At 36.6% G+C, this 13927-nt stretch overlaps 1 protein-coding gene across 1 annotated transcript; it reads left to right on the top strand.

Annotated features, from left to right (window-relative positions):
* The first annotated feature begins 1213 nt into the window (after window positions 1-1213).
* On the top strand, window positions 1214-13914 carry neil3 (nei-like DNA glycosylase 3). Its single transcript, XM_087799007.1, has 10 exons — window positions 1214-1345; window positions 1446-1555; window positions 3100-3234; window positions 3622-3835; window positions 6397-6471; window positions 6919-7085; window positions 9515-9678; window positions 11727-12129; window positions 12281-12461; window positions 13730-13914. Exons 1-10 carry the CDS (start codon window positions 1241-1243, stop codon window positions 13910-13912), a joined length of 1737 nt encoding a protein of 578 aa, XP_087655133.1. The 5' UTR covers window positions 1214-1240; the 3' UTR covers window positions 13913-13914.
* Window positions 13915-13927: the final 13 nt, after the last annotated feature.

Genomic DNA, 13927 nt, shown 5'->3' with positions numbered 1-13927 from the left:
GATTAAAAACTAGAATGCACGAAGGTTCAAAGTGACAGTAAAAATTGGCCTGGCATGTAGTCTGTGTAGGCGTGGTCCAGAGCAATATATCTTCTTGATACTATTGCTGCACCCTTTAACTGTGTGCTTGAGTTTATTATTAACTAAATTTCATTTCAAGTGAGGTCACATGAAGGCAATACAAGGAACTTGCAAATGAGAAAATGTATTGCTGTGTTTAAACAATAACAGTGATAAATACAACCTCGAGCCAGATGCTGTTGGGACGGTGGAAGTGGAACAATATAGCGATCCTTGTTGCCTTTATTATGTCCCATGATGTTTTCTTTATCATTTATCGCTATCCCAGTTTCACTGGGCGAGAGGCAGGGGACACCCTGGACAGGACACCAGTCTGTCACAGGGCACACAAAGACATCCAACCATTCACACACAAACTCATACCTACGGACAATTCTTTGACAACTCTATGTCTATGGAGGTGTTCGGAGTAAACCCACGCAACATGGGGAGAACATACAAACTCCATACACAAAGGTCACAAGTTGCTTCCCATCTTAAAATATTGTAATACTGAAATTATGGTAAATAAATGATTAATACAATTATGACTATTTATGACAGATATTCTTCATTTAGCATTAAATCAATTATATTCCATTCAAATCAAATAAATGAATCCCGGTTAAAGAACTCTTTCTACCCGTCTGCTGTCCTGATCATAAAATGTAAAGTATTTTAAATGTTTTTTTCATTGTACATTATTTATTCATTATTTATATGCCATTTAGTGTTTTATTTTATCGTATCTTATTTTATGAATCTTTTTTTTTTTGTCAATCATATTATTTAATTATTTTGTTCTGTAATGCCACCACAAAAAGTTATGTTTTGAATTTACAATACTTTAAATAAATGTTTCTAATTCTGATAAAGCGTATGTTACCGGTGCCGTTTTTTAACCCCTGGTCAATAGAGGGCAGTGCACACCTCAGCAATATCCGGAAACATGCTACTATTTAAACCTAAGCCTATATGATAAATGTAATGTATTTTTTATTGAATACGCATAAATATCAATGTATATGAATATGTTTTAAATGTCGTTTAAACTGTGATATAAGCGTCTTATACAATAGGCACTGCGCATGCGCGGACTTGAAACCCATTTGGCGGGGACCGCGATCACAACAAATGTGTTTCATATTTTATCCTCGGTTGCTTTTTTAACTCCACGACAATGGTTGAAGGTCCAGGGTGTACTTTGAACGGAGAGAAGATCCGGGCAAAAGTATCTAAAGGTCAGAAATTAAAGGAAGTCAAGGGAAGTTTGACAACTTCCGCGGTAAGTTTATAGCAATATAACAGCAAGCTTCGCATTTAATGTATCTGTGTATATCGTCCATTAATATCTATATATTCATAAGATTTGTTTTCGTTTTCAGAATAAAAAGTCTGATGGAAATGTCTTCCGCTGTCTGTTTGGATCTCCATATACTGGGGTTGAGACTTTGGGAAAAGAGCTCTTCATGTATTTTGGCTCGAGAGCAGTGAGGTAACAACAACAACAACAACCTACATTTCAACAAATCATTGTTTTTTTAATGCGTTTTTATTTCAACACTGGCACAACTTAATAGTGTGTTTGTTATTGTTATAACATTAATGTCAACAGCTGCACAGATTTCTACTGTTTAATGATAAATGAACAAAAACTCGAAATGCACTTTAATTCAGATTAAACTACTTTTCTCATTCAGTTAAAATTCCAACATTACTTTTATTATCATTTATTTTTTATTTAATAACCTTCCAAAGCTTTGACATCATCATCTGAGTCTCTAAATGTGTACAAACGTACAAGATGCGAGGATTGAGTGGAAATCTAATCTGAAGACAGAACACCATGAACATGCAGTTTATGTTTCAAGATGACATGTTTTTCTGGAAGAGATGGCAACTCTTAACAATCTCTAATGATTGTTGCTATTAATATTTACCAATGATGACTTTATGGTGAAGGTAAGTGTCACTTTAAATGAACGCTTAACTTAATTAGCACTACTTTTTATAAACCTTAACAGAACTATTTTAATAGCCATGTTTATGGCTATTATTATGCTATTTTTCATTCACATATTCAAAAATGTATAAAACAAATCATGTCTCTGTCACGTTACCACCATGAGGCACTAATGTGAGTGTATTTTTCCCTATAATATCTCCATATCAGAATAGACATTCTAAATGAACCCAAGTTTTTGAAAAGTGGAAAAAAACAATTCTATAAAGTTCTACCTAACCTAACCCTAAGTTAAAGTTGATGCCTTTTTCCCTAAAAGTTTTTATTGTGATGTTGGTAAGTACTTTCCAAAATGAATCGGAACAGAATTATTCTCATAGGAAACGATTTGAAACAATTCACCTTTAAGTCAACTTAAAGTCAACAAAATTAAACATTATTCCTTAAAAATGGTACATGTCTGTGCTCTGAGGTTGACAAACACCTTTAATGCTTTCAAGCATTTTGAAAACCAAAATAGGTCGAACCGTTAGCCATAGTGGGTTTTTGAGTCAACTGTATCCACTCATCCTCAGTTATCGCTGTGATCTCATTGTTCCTTTAGCTGCAGAGGACATCTAGTGGCAGGAAGTTTAATTGCAACACAAACATGAACAAATGGAGTTAATACTGGCATGTTAATTGTAAAAAAATATATATTTGATTTTATTCACACTTAATTTAAATATGAACCATAAATAACTATTTCTGTTCGAGTTCTGTGATATTGATATAGTATTATAAAGTAAAATATTGCAATATTTAAGTGCATCGATATTTTCTCCAATATCACCAGTTGTATTATGAGTAAACATGAGTAACATGTTGTTCACATATCATCCGGTTCTGTAGTACATCATTTAGGTAGAGATCCAGAGATGTACTCTGTGCATGCTGAGCTGTATCCTGTCATTCTCAAAAGTCTTCCACCTTCCTTCCCACCTCTCCTTTCTTTTATTTTATGAGGTGTGACAAGCAGTCTTTCCTCAAAACACGTCTCCTCTTATCTACTTGCATGTTTTTTTTTTCTGATTCAGAGTTCACTTTGGCATGAATGGATCAATGCGAATAAACCCTGCTGAGAGGAAGGATAAGAGTAGCTCCGTCCCGCTGCTGGAAATACACTTGACTAACGACACCGTGTGCTTCTTTGACAGCACTGTGGAAATAAGGTAATGGGGACACCAGCCCGGCGCAGATAGATTGAGGTGACAGAAGTTCACCTTGGGGTGTGAGTCTCACTCAGTGAACATGTCCTACATTAGGCTTTGTCTGTAGAAGGCAGGAAAATGAAAAACACACCCTCTCCTGCTCGACATTCGTCACAATCACCGGCTGTGTGGTCGTGATGTATTCTTCTGCAGCCGGCTATATATTTATACCTGTTTTCTGTAAATGTCGCCCTTGCTGAACCATCTCTTCACACACCGACAGAATTTATTAAAGACCGGCTTTGAAATCTATAACCTCCCAAGACCCGGGGTTAACCTCTGGGACCGTCTTGCACATGGCTGCCATATGTTTCCTTAATTCATTCAGGAGAAAGTGCGTGTTTGCAGGTTGACCGAGGACTGCGAGCAGAGGGTGAAAGCGCTGCACATTCTGGATGTGTGCTCGCCCAAGTTCAGCTTCTCTCGATCGGTGGAGGCGGTGCGGAGTCAGAGGAGCAGGATGCTGTGTGACGTTCTTCTCGACCAGGCCGTCATGCCAGGAGTGGGCAACATCATTAAAAATGAAGCCTTGTTTGACTCCGGCTTGCATCCAGCAGTGAAGGTACAGACTGTTTGACTCGGCTCAGCAGAGGAAACAAAGAGTAGAGAAGCTGATCTTTTTTGTAAGATCAGAGTCAACTGAGGTCAAAATATGTATATATTGAGTTATTTTTCTCTCTTTTGCACATGCAGTTGGTGAGAAGTTATTTGAAAATCCATACACCGCACAAGTGATTTATTCTCCTCTTACTTTCTGTTCTATAGTTTATACATGGATTATGTAAGTTTTTGTTTTCATGTTTTTCCTTTTCTCTGATTTCAAGGGTGTGCATTGCCAAGCATCAGGCATCACAATAAAGGGGCAACAACGCGCTATATTATGATACTGTAGTACTGAGCGATACATTTGCATTATTGTCCGAGTACTTGACCACTGGAGTTGCAGTATTTAAAGAGCACATGGCTCTTCAGAACTTTGGACCTTGCAGAAACTTTTGTCACAGTTGCTGTTGATTATTGATACTGCATAGTGAAAAAAATATTGGGATATATACAGTATATGTCACAGTGGAGACTGGAATCCAGGAGAGCCTGGAACTCTCCTAGTAGATATTGGAATTCCAAGGAGGGTTCCGGACTCTATTAGTCTTAGTCACTAGTCGAGTTCCAATCTCTACTAGGAGAGATTGGAATTCTACCAGGACAATCTCCAATTCTAATGGTAGAAATTTGGATTGCATCCAAATGTTTTGGAAAATGGACTGAATCATTTCACACCTAAAATTTCAAATGACTTTATGTTTTAGATATCTGATAACCCCTCTGTTAAAACACATTGTAACATGTTTTTCTTGCACTTAGATGTCAAACATATGCTATATACTATATAAATGTGGGAATTTTATTTAAATGTTTCGTAGCGTTTTTCCAATGATGCATGAACAACATGCAAACCTCTTCATCCGTTTACTTTTTATTTAATAAAAACTGTTACAGTAAGATGTATCTTCGCTGATATAAGAACAACATTAGTTCTTCACAATCATCAGTTCAGAACTCTGACTCCTCGCTCCTCCCTCCCTCACCTGTCTCACTCTTAAAGGAACAGTGACACTCAAAACAATCGTATTATCGCTATCGTATTCCCCTTTGTTTTTTTTCAAAAATGTAATTTCAAATTTGTTCAGACCTGTAAAAAACTTGGTGAACTATAATTTCTTTCTGCCTACATAGAAAATATTTAATATTTTTCATCAAGTCAGTTACAAACGTGTACATTATAATAAATTAGGTTAAGTTTGATGTCAAATGGTTTCGTTTTAAATGTCGTATTATTTTGTATTCTGCATTGTTGAAATGATAGCAGTAATAATGATATAATACTGATGATAAAATTATTATGTATATTAATGTATATAAAACCCTCCAGAGGCACACAGTGCTCTACATAATAAAAGACAACAACAACAATGACTAAGTTAAACAACTGCAGTAAATATACAGTACAAAACATCGTTTTGATAATTATCAATGCTTAGCTAAGTAATAGTTCGCCTAAAATTCAATTTTCATCCTCATGTTTTCACCCTTAAAATGTGTAGTGACAGAAGGTTTTTCAAAAACATAAAGTAATTCACCTAAAATAGTAATGATGAATGTAGGCTTACCTATGATGAATTTTAGATGTGAAATGATTCAGTCTATTTTCCAAAACATTTTGATGCAATCTGAATTTCTCCTATTAGAATCAGAGAATGTCCTGGTAGAATTCCAATCTCAACTAGTAGAGTCCGGAACTCTCCTGGATTCCAGTCTCCACTGTGACATATATGTAGGTGTATTGATTTTCTTTAACACCCCAAATGGCTTACTCCCTCACTCCAAAAACATAGAGGGCAGAAACCTCAAGCAGAACCAGACTCTGTGAGAACGGTCTTCTGCCGTCACAGGGAGATGGAAAGGGGGAGTGGGAGACTGAGAGAGAAGAGAGAACAGTTTAGAGTAGGGCAGCAGAGGCCAGGGACTGTCATGGAAAGGGATCAGTTTTTGTCTCTGTTCAGGTTGTTCTGCACCTCTCGCCCTCAGCAGCTGCCATGGCGACCCAGATAAGGAAAAAGCAGTAGAAAAGGAATGAGATGTTAATTTTGTCCTTTAGTCACTGGATTGATCCTGAGAGTAAACGCTGTCATTGAAAGAATGGATCCTTCTCTACCAAGCAGTTACAAAACTAACGGCACAAGACAAACAATATATATTAATTAGAAAACTTTTGGCTGTTATTTTTATGACTAGCAGCATTTTAATGAGACTTTCCTCTTTTATCGAGTTGACTGTCTTTAAGATTCTACAAGTGTGATTTCGATTTCTTTTTTTTTTCTTTCTTCCTCTCCTTTCACCTCGACTGTCTGAGCCAGAGTTGACTCCCGGGAACAGATGGAATGTAATTTGTCTCCTTTGTATCACTTTAAATCCATTTTCTTTATTTGTGTCTGGTATTTCTTTTTATTGGTTATATACTTGTTCTATTGATCGTCTGAGTGTGGAGCTTTTCATCTGCGTTTTTTAGCAAAAGGCTATTAAAAGTAAGGTTTATTTACTTTCCTACTGTCACCTCGTTCTCAGGTTCAGCAGCTGACAGAAGAACACGTCCAGCACCTGGTGAAGATGACACGTGACTTCACGATGCTTTTTTATAAGGTCGGGCAACAATAACCGACACCAGCGTCAGTAGATCAGTGACACAATCTAACCTTTTACATCTTTTTATTTCAATGTCGTGATCATCCGTATCAATTGTAATTATAATTGGTCTCCATTAACATCACATTGTTTTTGAACAAGGCTTCACAAAAGCATGTATTTGAGCGTAATTTCTTTGATTGTTCTGAGTGCCCTAAAGCAGCGACATTTGTCGAACTTTCAAGACATGAAAGCTCAGCACTTGACTAATTGCAGACATTGGCACTTGTTTAAAGTGTATCCTTATATGACGCGTCCTTATCTGGTTCATCAAGTGTTACTTCATCTGAAGCGGGACGTGCATAAACCAACTTTGAATTAAAAAAATAAAACGTTTTTGATGTTTCTTATATCCGATTGTCCTCGTCTGTATACTGACTCGTTCACCGTTTTTGTCTCTACCAGTGTCGCAAGTCAGGATCTCCGCTGTACAAACATTACAAAGTCTACAAGCGTCCCCAGTGCAACCAGTGCTCTCATGTCATCACAGTCTGTCGTCTTGGAGACAACAGCAGGATGACTTACTTCTGTGAGTGCTGTCAGAAGGTGGATCCCAGTGGAGTTGACGTCAGGTATGATCCCGCACAGACGCCCGACACTTGAACTGAGCAGCTGTTGTCTTGCATTCTTGTTTGGACCTGAAGTTGGATTTGAGTCAAGAGTTGAAGTTTCTGATATAGTTTTCGGTCACAGACTTCAGTTTTTTGAAGACTTATTATTATTCACTTTGATGCAGCCAAATCTGCCCTGCCAAGTCATTCTATGTAGCTTAAAATCATCTGGATATTAAAGACGGTTGACTAAATACATATTTTTTCGGCCTGCAACCTCTACAGCTAAAGGATTTTGGTCCCTGGTGTGATTGAGTTTGACATCCCTGATCTACAGGCATCACTAGTATTAAATTAATTAAACATTCACATTATTATCTGTCGTAACTTTGATCTCATAATTGCAAGTATAACAACGTTGTTTAAGGCACAAATGGTCAATAATGGATCTAGTAATAGGCCCACACGATTAACAACGTATTACAACAATTTCTATTTTGTGATTGTTTCCATTAAAGTATTAGTTCAACGAAATTTCAGTTACTTTCTATTTATGCTCGCTTAGGGTTGGGATTCAGAGCGATCGCTTTCCTTTGGAGTTACAGGTAAAAATCAATGTCCATATGATGGTCATGAGTGGATCACTATTATTTTTATCCAAAAAAGGAGTACTAAAAAACATATTGCTCGATGGTGTTGCTTTTAAGGATGAAGAAAATAAGCGTCATACGAACATTAACTATTGACTCTAAAGATAATCCCAACACTCGGTCAATGTTAGGGCGAATAACAAATGAGAATAAAATCTGTAATTTTGGGTGAACTATCACTTTAAATATATTTTGTTAAATAAAAGGAAGAAAATGTGTATATATATATATATATATATGTGTGTTGTCAAGTTATACTAAAACCTTTTCATGTTTTTTTTAATTTTCTTTCTTTTTTCACAAACATTTGATATTTAAGTTGCTAACCAGGTTATCTGAGTTGGTTGTTTCTTAGAAAAAAAAAAGTTTCTAGATGTGGAGCTTGATAAATTGTGTTGATTAAAGAGTGATTTTTGTTAGATATTTGTTAACAATATTGGATTGAAGGAAGTTTCTGGGAGACCAAACCTCTTGGAGCAATGATCATTCTGCCTCGTGACGAAAGTCAGATCTTCTGGCCACTAAGCAGCAGATCTGCATCTTTGCAGGCAGATGGTCTTGGCAGCGAGTGGGAAGTGTTATGGGGGAAAATTAATGCGCATATAAGTCTGTGTTTGCCAGACAGGGCACAGACTCAACTCCTCCTGGCTCATGTTTGAGCAGAGCTTTTTCAAAAGGGTTAGAGCCTAAAGCCCTTACAACACATTACACAGCTGATAAAGCAGTCTGTGAGGAAAGTTGCTGGAAAACCCAACACTTTTCTCCTACATGACTTGGTATTGTACGTTTTCCTTCTTGTCAAACAAGTTGGATTTTATGTCGTGGCCTTGCCGTGAATGCTGGGAGCAATGAAATTAAATACATTGCCATCTGGAATTAGCGTTTGACTGCTTAAAGGCAAGACAACATTTGTTGATCTAACACACTGAGTGTTCATGGAAAATTAACCATCTTAGGAAGGGGTGGGCATCCAGGGGCCAGGTGAGAAATGGGGGGATAAAACGTTACACCAGCAGGAAGAGTGACAGTAAGAAGGTTTTGGATTCACTTCCCGCTTAGGACATACTGGATCCTTTTGTACATGGAGTTTGTATGTTTCCCTGTGTTTGCGTAGGTTTACTCCCAACGATAAAAAACAGACCGAGGTTGATTGAATGTGTGTATGAATGGTTGTGTGTCTCTGTGTGTGTGTGTGGTGGATGACTTGTTTGGGGTGTCCTCTGCCTCTCGCCTGAGGTAGCTGGGATTGACTTCAGTACCCCTGTGATCACCTTCAGTACACAGCTTCATTAAAGCTTTAATGTAATCTAAACTTAAAATACATGATACACTATAAAAAAAAAGTAGTATAAAATTTGGAAAAAAAAAATAAAGAAACAATTGAATTGAAGAAAATGTATTTTTCGTATTGATGTTTTTATTGAAATTTAAAAATAACTGTGTTACTCGTGTTGCTTCTGAAAGTGCAATGTGAAATAAATCCTAATAATCATGTAATGACACCTTGGATCAGTCAGAAAGCTCATTTTTATATTTTAAGTCTTTCAAATAATAGTTAATGTGTCATATGTATAATAGGAATTGCTCATTGTTTGAGTACAGATTGTTTCATGTGTTATAAAATGCATTTCTTAAAACTGTGATGTTAACATGATGTTGAGTGAAATAAAGAGATAAATAAAAAATGTATATAATATAACTTCTACTAATTAAGCCTTCATCTTTATGAAATCGAAACATATTGCTCTTTCATAAAAGGACCTGAGGAAATGAGTAAACATTGTTATAATTTGTCTGCAGAAAACTTCCTGTGAGGAACAGTTTGATTGGCTGGGTTCGTAATGAAGGATCCTGTGAGAGTGTGGCGAAGAAGGAGGAAGAAGACTGGGCCTGCCAGCTCTGCACGCTCATCAACCTGCCGACAGCAAAAGCCTGCGACGCTTGTCTCACTGCCAGACCCGAGGGTGAGTGAGATGTACTAATTTTAATGGTTCAGAAAAGTTACTCTTTTAACAGAATAGGAACCACAGAAGGTACTAGTTTGTCTTTTATGGCTATCTTGGACGAGGTGCCCTAGATGACTGATAATGAGTAATGAAATATATTTAAAGTAGGGGGGTAAAAAATATCGATATAATGATGTATCGCATTATTTTTATTCACGATACTGTATCGATACTCAATAGCACTGTCGATACTTAAAACTTTTTTTTTTGCCCTACAAGATTCAACACCACTAACTTTATTAAACATATATAGACGCATCACGACAAAGAATATGAGCAGATCGAAGAAACAAGAAAGGCAAATGAGTCAACAATAACAAATGTTGTTGTTAGTCGTGTTAATGTTGACTTTATCATTAAAATCTTCCTCGATCCAATAAATGGAGAGTTTAATACTGGTTGAATAAAGGTTGATGGCACTGAGTTCCGTGTGTGTGGCGTCAGCGCTAAATTTAAATTTAAGAAATTTCAGGACAATCAATGATGACAAAAAAATACATTTAATAAGTCTAGTCACAACACGGTTAAATGCTTTAATAACTTAATTTGATCTGATTTGACACGATTTACAAGTATCATTTTTTTAATCAAAAAATAATAAATAAAATAACTTGAATGAAACTTGAATAAAAGTAGAATGTTAATTCAAATGTCAAATGTATATTAAAAAGCAGCTTTTAAAGCTAATGTTTGGACTCATTGTGGCTTTAAAACGAGTTTAAAGTTATATTTGAATTAAGTTAAAGTTAATTAAACACTGACAGATACTGGACTCTGTAAAAACAAGTTGCATTCAAGGACTCGTAAATTTCAAACTCACCCCTAAAACTCCCGTTTTGTACATTAAAAACAAATGATAAAAACGAGGTTACACATTAAAAAAACACCTAAAGGCAGAAGTAACTCTCACCATGTTTACATAAATAATTATTTAGTTTCACGATTAACTTGTAGGTACTTAACTGATTTAGGGCTTCTAGGTGAGGACACTTCCAACAGACTGACGTCAGAATGTATAATTTAAACTGTAATCTCATTTGGCGAGATTTCAGGAGGGAGAACTTTATAAAGTAATAACTTTAAAACGGAGCAACGTCATGTTGAATGACCTACTGCAACATTTAGAACATGTGAATAAGTCAGAAGAGTTGGGTTTTCACATTAGGTGCCCTTTAAAATATTGAGAAGCATTTTTCTACAAACACTTTCACATTTTGATTAGAGAAAGTATATACTCATTTTTTAAAATAAACTATGTACCAAAAGAACAACAGATGACACTGAACAACACAAATAGTGGAACTTATTAAACATGCTAAATTACTCGGAATATACAATTTAAAGGAGTAATAACAAGACTACTAAACTGAAGCTGTAAAAATGAATTTCTATCAGCCTAATGATTCGTTTGTGCGGCTTAATTCAGTCTTCTGAATACTCTGAAGTCTTCTCACATAAAAGATGGATTGATCTACATCAGGCTGTGGGTTAATTCTGATGTTACGTTGTTACATTGATGTTTCGCAGCAGTGTAAAATGATCATGCAGGAAGTGCAGGTTTCAAGGAGAGTTGTCTGTTTTTCCTTTTGTAATATTCATCTAAAAGCGCTGAGGTATCTTTCTTGAATAGCTTGTAATTCTTTGCAAAATGTTAATTTAAAGTTAATTATTGTCGACATTAATGCATTTAAAATGTTTGCAAAATTCCAATATCGATATAGATGTTTGGTTATGTTTGAAAAGAAAACCTCTATTGTGTTGCATTTGGTTCTTTGGTCATTTCTTTCTTCAGATTATTTTACATTGACATGGAAAAATAGTTGATTTTCTTTATTTGGTGGCAACATAAAAGATTGAATCACCGCTGTGATGTTTGATTTGAAAATATAAAACCGACTCCAACATTTTATGAAGACAGCAGCTGGATTTTTACGAGAACCACTTTACAAGAGCGTCGTGAGAAACGATCTCTGAGTCTTGTCTCCGCACCCCCTCCCCCCCTTCAGTCCAGAAAAACGATACAGACGGGGAGGCGACACCTCTGCCCACTGATCTGATCAAGTTCCCCTGCATCGCCTTCAAGAAACCACAGGTGGAGCGCAAAGTCAACTGGAGGTCGGCATTCGGGACCGCCACGCTTGTTTACTCCGACTTTAGCCAGAAGCCCGTGAACTCCTCGCCGTCTCCAGCTGACGGCCATTTAAATTCTTTGGCAACCGAGCGCGGTTTGGATAGATGCAGCACGGGCCAGGGGACAACCAGCCCCAATTATGCCTCTGGTGGCTGGCAGAAGCAAAGGCGCTCGGATGGGGAGTCTCAGGCCTCCCACAGTCACCCATCCAAGAAAATGAGGATTGATCACAGCCCCTTCCTCGGTAACAATCCTCCAACCCGGAGCGCAAAGTCTGGGTGAGTGACCGCCTTGACCGGCTATTCATGAGGAAGTTTATAATAGGAGAAGTTTATTGCACTTTTCCTGAAGAACAACATGATGAATGGTGTGTTTCTGAAGAGATCTTGCTTGTGTTTGATAGGTTTTTAACAAGATTGTCTTCCTCAGAATTCAAAAAGCGGGAGAGAATACGAGCGGCTCGTCTGCCGCCGCCAGTCCCAGCGCTCCTTGTTGTGCATCCCATAGTCGTCCTGCTGCTCTCCGAGTGGTCCACAAGGAGGGGGGAAATAAGGGACGGCAGTTTTATGTGTGCGCGCTGCCCAGAGAGACCAAGTGTGACTTCTTTGAGGTAAAAACACCATAAATCTTCATAATGTCATTGACACAAAAGCTTCTTATTTTATGAAGTACAACGATAATCAGACGCCTCATGTAGGGATTAGTGTTCACTGGAATATTTCTTTATTTCAGGCAGAAAATATTTGTGACAGTTTTTAAAATGTATAATTGTGTTGATAAGTCAAAGTGATAGTTTAAACAAAATATTAATTTCACCCTCATATCGTCTAAAGGTTGGGATTATTTTCAGAGTAATGAGTTGTTGTTTTGAGTTATAGGAAGATATGTTTGTCCTAATGACGGTCGTGAACAACATCCAAAGACACAGAAAAATCCTCCAAATACCCTCATAACATGTCTCATTGTTGTAATCGACATAAGAAATTATTAATAAAAAAAAAACGGAAATTTAATTTTATCATCAACATATTATACACTTTCAAAATTAAAATCAACTCTTTCATTTCTTGTTTGTGTTTTAAAACTCTAATACACAGGATTCTAAAATGGTATTTTTCCACCTGCAACGTTGCAAATGCGTCGTTTCTCTGTTGCTTCTGCTTCTACATTTGTTTACCACATAAGATAAATCCTATTAGCTTGAAAGAGTTCTTCTCTCAGTTCTTCATATGAAAACAAGTTATGCAGTGAAGATCCTCATTAAAATAATTACTGGAGTTCTACATCATGAATCATAACTGGTCATAATTTTAAATAATTACAGAAATATATATATTTTTTAAAGTAAGAATTTAACAATATATGATAAGTATAACGTATTCCAACATATCAGGACATTGCACTGAAAAAATGGAAATTATTATTTATCATTAAGAATTTATTGTATGTATATTAAAACCATAATTAACTGTATGAGTGATTTACTGTATTTTAGATGAAGTGCTAAACAAACTACTTAATTTCAAAAGAGAAGAAACTGAAATATAAGGGGCAAATATTATAATCCATTTATTATCTACCCATTAGAACAGCGTACAGGCAAAAGAGAAATGATCACGCAAAGAGCAGAATCCACATGTATGTAATACACAAGCATCTCTGCAGCTGTCATGGAAAGACGGTAATGACATAAACAGTTTTTTCAATCAAAACAGCAGCGTTGAGAAAACACAAGCCTCGTACTCCCTGATGTGGAGCTGATTTAATTTATTAAAAAAAAAAAAAGGAAAAACTTTTTCATTTTTTTATGTAGCACGCTTTGATATTTGCAAAGAAGACTCGGAGGTTTCAAACACATTTCTTTTCCCGGTCTCACAGTGGGCTGACTTGCACTTTCCTTTCTGCCACCACGGGAAACGCTGTATAATGAGGACGGTCCTGAAACTGGGAGCCAACAACGGACGCAACTTTTACACATGCAGCGTTAAAAAAGGTAAACAGTGTGAGTTCTTTCAGTGGGTAGAGAACGGACCCGGAATTTCCATCCTTCCCGGCTGCTAATACACATCAAATGCC

The sequence above is a fragment of the Callionymus lyra genome, chromosome 9, assembly GCF_982586985.1.
Source record: "Callionymus lyra chromosome 9, fCalLyr1.hap1.1, whole genome shotgun sequence".
Classification (NCBI taxonomy): domain Eukaryota; kingdom Metazoa; phylum Chordata; class Actinopteri; order Syngnathiformes; family Callionymidae; genus Callionymus; species Callionymus lyra.
This window is presented reverse-complemented; position numbering and strand designations above follow the sequence as displayed.